The sequence below is a fragment of the Homarus americanus genome, unplaced genomic scaffold, assembly GCF_018991925.1.
Source record: "Homarus americanus isolate GMGI-L3 unplaced genomic scaffold, GMGI_Hamer_2.0 scaffold32583, whole genome shotgun sequence".
Taxonomy (NCBI): domain Eukaryota; kingdom Metazoa; phylum Arthropoda; class Malacostraca; order Decapoda; family Nephropidae; genus Homarus; species Homarus americanus.
This window is the reverse complement of record NW_024713129.1, coordinates 6,466,060-6,472,051: the sequence shown is the minus strand read 5'-3', so window position 1 is coordinate 6,472,051 and position 5,992 is coordinate 6,466,060. Positions and strand designations below refer to the sequence as shown.

The following is a 5,992-nucleotide window of genomic DNA, read 5'->3' as shown; positions in this document are numbered from 1 at the left end:
CCTGGTATTTTTGTGATTCCTTTTATACGTCACAGGTTAGGATCAGAGTACAGGTGTGGTGACAGATCTGAATGGATAGGTAGATAGATAAAAAGAGAGGCAAAGTGATAGATACAGGTATAGGTAAAAATAGATAAGTAGGAAGATAAAAAAATAGCAAGAAATATCAGCTAATTAATCTATTATTCCATAACCTTCATAAATATCTCCTATGAAAACTAAACTGTATTGATATTTGTCAAATTACTCTTAAAATCATTATCAAAATACAGCAGTGTCTCTCGGACATAAAGTACAGACCATACTCATGATAGCATTACACTAGTGCCTCTTTGTTATTACTGTAATGGTTTAACTACATTTTAAATTAGAATGAACATTATTTATCGTAGGTTTATATTCTTTTAAACTATTACGTGTTCCATTAATTTTTTCATCATTCTCCAACTTACTGGCTTGAATAAATTAATTCTGTTATCTGCACAGAGTGATTACTTCGTCTAATTCAGTAAGATTATACCTTATACAACACGGACGAGGTGACGAATGCAGTAAATTATAACAGGCAGTCAACATACGGAAGTAACGAAGTACACCTTTGACTGCCATCATAAACAAAGGTTCACACAGCCTTTACACATCATAAACAAACTTGGATAAGAGTTGTAGTACTGTAATCTGAACAGCATCATAAACTCAGCATACAATCAGGGTCGTACTATGTGGTGGGCGGAGGGTTAGAGGGGCCCATAGCTTACCAGTACAGGAGTATATTATTGCATTGGATATTTAAGTTGATACATGGTATAAAACATGACATAATATTAAATACTAACCTAACCTAAACTAACCTAACCTAACCTAACCTAACTTAACCCAACCTAACTTAACCTAACCTTAACCAACTAATCCCGACCTAACCTATCATATTAAAACTCAACCTAACATAACCTAATCTAGCCAAATCCAACCCAACCTAACCTAAACTAATCTAGCCAAACCCATCCTAACCTAAACTAACCCACCCTAACTCGAACTAACCAAACCTAATGTAACTAAACCTAACAGAACCTAACCTAAGCCAATGAAATCAAACCTAACCTAACCTAACCTAACCAAACCTAACCTAACCTAACCTAACCAAACCTAACCTAACCTAACTATATCGGATGATGTTCAGGACAGCAGATCAAAATTTTAAATCATAGATCCATGTTAAGTCTGTTCGTGTGTGAATGTTCAGTGAAGATCCGAATATGAAAAAATTATATCTAGAAGAAGAAGAAGAAGAAGAATCACAATATCACAAAGAGACGAATACATACAACAACAAAAACGACGATAAAGATATACAACATCATTACCAACAACAATAACAACAAAAGCCTACAACAACATCACCACCAACAACAATAACAGAAAAGCCTACAACAAAAACAATAAAACAAAATATGCAAGAACAAATAATAACAACACACAAGTACAATATTAACATGGAAGAGGTGAAGGAGGAGAGGGAGGAAGAGATGGAAGATGGTGAAGGAACTGGAAAAAGGTGGAGGAAGTAAAAGGAAGTGGGAAAGGCGGAAGAAAGCATAGGAGGATGTGGAAAGAGGTGGAGAGTGAAGGAGGATTAGAATGTGGAGAAAGGTGGAGGTGTACTGATCGCGTTGGTGCAAGTCAGTTTAACTCAGTGAATTTTGTGAATATCAGTGTTCATGTTGTAACAGTGAAATTATCATTTACCCAGTGAAAGAATTAATGTAAAGTAAATATCGTCTGTCGTTGCTAGACGAAAGATTGTGTGTGATTGAGTTATTATTCACTTCTCTGACGCTTCTCCATCATTATCTCAGGCACTGTCTGTGTTGCCACCAATACAGAGGTTCAGGTAACCGCCTATGGGCAAGATGGTCCTTGAAGGATTTCTTTAATATGGCGAGATTAGAATCCGAGAACAGGACTACCCAGGGAACACTGTGAAGATACCGCACCGAGTCTACCCCAGGGCACGACTAGAGAACGAGCTTCGGCTGTTTGTGTCGCCGTGACCAGTGGACTCAGTCTTGTCCAGTCCATTGATCTTGGTTATATGTATAGAGCAGTATTGGTATCTATGATTGGGGATATTTAGCAGAAATGTGGTTGTCCCAGGTTGAGTGTTTAGCCCATGAATGTTGGTGTTACCAGTGGTACTGTTGTTATAGGAGTTGAGTCCACCAACCAGGTGTACTACAACTGAATGCTAGTTAAAGTGCCATGTTATTCATTCCGAACTTACAGGATGTGTTTAATAATATCTTAATTTTGGATCTTGTCGAGTGTGTTATATAATCATCTGTATTGACAATGAAATAATATAACAGTTGTTCAATGATGTAATAAGTAATTGAAGATATTTTATGAATGGTAAAGTAAGACATAAGTGGGCCAGTCTTGTCTGAGTGAACTTAATTAACATCTTATTCACTCCTTATGTTAATGAATATTAAATTAGTAAACTACGGGTATCACCGCTCTATTTCTTCTAACCATTGGTTCTCAGAATATAACTATTGTAACTCACATGCCTAGAAGCTCGCTAGCACGCTACCTAACAGTTCACTAAGATATGTTATATTACAATAAAAGTCTGGGTGGTGGCAGGCTACCGTTGTAAGTAATAAGTGTTATAATAATAATGACATAGTTCCCAGACTAATCCATGGTTTAGAAGATAACTAGAACAGGATATAAAGAGGACATGCGCCCCTTACAAAACAACTAGCAGCTTGTGGGATGAAATAGTATTAAAGGGAACCCTCCCCCTCTTACAAATGGGTTAGAGAAGGCCTATAGATTATCAACAGAACAGTATGTCATTCCCGTATTTTTTTTTTGTATTTCATCGGAAATTAAATTATTAAAATTACGTTGCACTGTCAAATGATACAAAGCGACCGCTAGATATCAGGGGTGCTGACATCCGTCCATGGCTGACGAGAAAGACTGGTAAACACACAAACGAACACACACATTGCTTGTGGCACTGCCCAGCTAGCAGATGCTATTACACAAGGATCACCTGATAGACTTATTTTCATGATTTTTACCATAATCAAGATATGTTATTGACTTCATAATGTCAATCTTATAATAAAACGACGCCCACGCACGGCTATGTCCACGAGGGCCAACCAGCCAACTGTTACAAGGGGAACTTGAAAATTGACCTGTGGGGTCCTGTGTGTTTACAAGGCTTGTTAAGCGACATTTATCTCAATTCGTCGTCATTCCTTCCCCCTTACGGGTAATCAGATCCCTACCTACTCCAAGTGCTGTGGAGATGGTATCAGGACAACTGCCCCCTGGACAATTGCCCCCCGGACAATTGCCTACCGACAAGTGCCCCTTGCACAACTGCCCCCATGGGACAATTGCCCCCCCCCCACTGTCAGTGAAGTAACTGAATAGAGAGGAGAAAATAACACTAAGAATTAATGCTTTCTTTTCATATTTTATTTGTAGTAATAATTATATACACAAAATGCACAACTCATACATTTTTTTTAACACTAGAAATCTGTTATTAGGAAAACATTGATAAAGAAATTGTGGTTAAGCAAAAAAAACTCTGGATCAGTCATATTTAATTTTAAAAAATTGACTGACATACAGTATATCACACACACACTAAAATTGCAAGTTGTGGGGCTATCCCTCTCACAAAGTTCAACACATGGCGGTTCTCTAAGTCATGTTCGACAGTTGCTATTATGGCTGTTGAATCTTGATAACGTTTCCTCTTAGGTGGTGCTGGATCTCCTGCAATCGTCTGGTTGATGGTGATGTTGGTCAGTGTCTGCTCCCTCTTCAACACTTCAAGAAATTTCCAGATATTTGGATGGAATGAAGTAATGTTAGCTTGCATTTGGTTATGGCATCCTTTGGCTACACGATCATAAATATTCCACGTGCTGACAGGGAAACGTGGAGCTCGCCTGTTATGTCGACGTTGCCTTCCAATGTATGTATCTTCGAAGTACATGACAGGATCAGCTTCAGGTGGCATAGTCTCAACTAAGTAAACCACTTCACCTTGTGGGATGAATGCCAGAACTGGTAGCATTTGAATTTTCAATTTGATATTTTCCTTGTAATCCCTCAGATTCACCTTGCGATATATGTTTTGCGATAAGTGGTAGAAACATCCCTTGACTGTTGCGTTGGGGAAGACCTCTTCAATGGCACTCCTGGTAGCTTGTTCATAGTCGATGAGAAAGGTCTTTGGATTGAGCATAGGGTTGATGGTGAGGAGTTGATGGAAAAGGTCTTGATATGTTGCTCGGTGTTTGTTTGGTAGCAGAGCATAAACACAAGGAATAACTGTTTTTAAAGCCAGAGAATGAATAGTGTACAGTTGGTAAAACAGCTCAGGTACAACTTTAAATGCTCCATCAGCAAACCAATCACTTGAATTCTCCAGTAGCCTGAGGCTTTGAACTGTGGAAAACACAAGCATACGCTGATCACTCGGTCCCCTATCATACAACAGGAAATCTTCACCATCAGCTGTCATCTTATACTCAGATGGTATGACCAAGTCAGCGAGGGTTGATGGCATGGGATAATCCTCATTCTGGTAGGTTAAAATGACCACAGTAAGTCAGGTCAGGTCTTTGGTGCAGCTGTACATAAGATTCACTCGGAAAATGGCATGGAGGTAGTTCTACCTCCATGGGCAATGGGGGGGGGGGGCAGTTGTCCTAGAACCCATGAAGATAGCTCCGCCCATAGAACTGATGTGACTACGCCCATATTATGAACTAGCCAATCAGGGGAAAAGTGCCTAAAGAATCTTTGAAGAAACAGACTCTGATTGAGTTCTCAGAATATGCTCCCTACAACAAATAGATAATGTGAGATGTACAGTCAGATTAGCGTTGGGTGTGTCGTAGTGTGAGCGGCATTTGCGTGGGCTGGCGACGACCGTACTGAGCTCAGTAAGGTTGATTAAGTGTTTTCTCTGTAGTAGTATGGGTGTACTGTATAGTGGATTCCCTCCCCTACGGTGTATCTAGTTAGAAATAAGGAAAACACATAACTTCAGATCACGTCTTTGTTGAATAAATTTAATAAGCAAGATATCTCTTTCCATTCCCTCGAACTAATATAATAAAAAAAATGGGTCCCGTAACAGTCGGGTGAGTACAAGTAAGTAAATAACCAAGTGAACCTCATTTAATTAACCTACAGTGGCTGCTCACGAGTAAAAAAGCAGAACACCTCCTTATATTATAATCTATGAAATGTTAATATAGCAAAATAACCTGCTAATTGGCGAGGTAAAGGTTGGCGGTTTCGTTTAGACAGATAACTAAATTCTCTATTAAACTTGATGATAAAATCTAAGTGAATACAAAATTATCAAGCAGCCATTGAAGCTATTTATTTAATTTACCTATTGGCCACCCACTAGTGGTGGCCATGCCGAGAAACGGAGACCAGTGATCTGTGTAGGATCCCTCCATTGTTCTTTTGTTGTTACAATGTTATTACTGCACTTCAACAACGAAGGCATTTAGGCTCGTAACAAAGTTAGCAATTACACTATTCTAGTAACATTAAGATTAAACAGGGTTTGAGAACATGGCGAGCACTGCGAGCCCACCCAATTTTTATTTTACTTTTTATCTGACCTATATCATGGGCCCTTTGAGGCCTTTTTGATATTAGGCGATATTCTGAGGTCAATAGTAATGACTTTTTTCTATACAAAACTGCTTGAGTACAATACTACATTAAAGAAAATTGATTGGAATTTTCTGGTGAAAAGGGGGGTCCGGACAGCCAGAACCCCCTGGATCCACCCCTGAAAAATACGAGATAAAACACTGAGCAACATATCAAGACCTTTTCCATCAACTCCTCACCATCAACTCTCTGTTAATAGTTTTGTCAGGGGCTATTTTGAAGCTGGTAGACCATTCTATAGGTTTACCCTCCTCTGTGT

The 5,992-nt window shown here is 39.0% G+C and overlaps 1 protein-coding gene across 1 annotated transcript; it reads right to left on the bottom strand.

Moving 5' to 3' along the window:
* Positions 1-3,661: 3,661 nt before the first annotated feature.
* LOC121866058 lies at positions 3,662-4,603 on the bottom strand. Its single transcript, XM_042365652.1, has one exon. The coding sequence runs from the start codon at positions 4,601-4,603 to the stop codon at positions 3,662-3,664; it is 942 nt and encodes a 313-aa protein (XP_042221586.1).
* Between the last annotated feature and the right edge of the window lie 1,389 nt (positions 4,604-5,992).

What these genes read in the sequence shown, in the direction of transcription:
- LOC121866058 (XM_042365652.1), bottom strand. Translation starts at nt 4,603, where the DNA reads ATGCCATCAACCCTCGCTGACTTGGTCATACCATCTGAGTATAAGATG.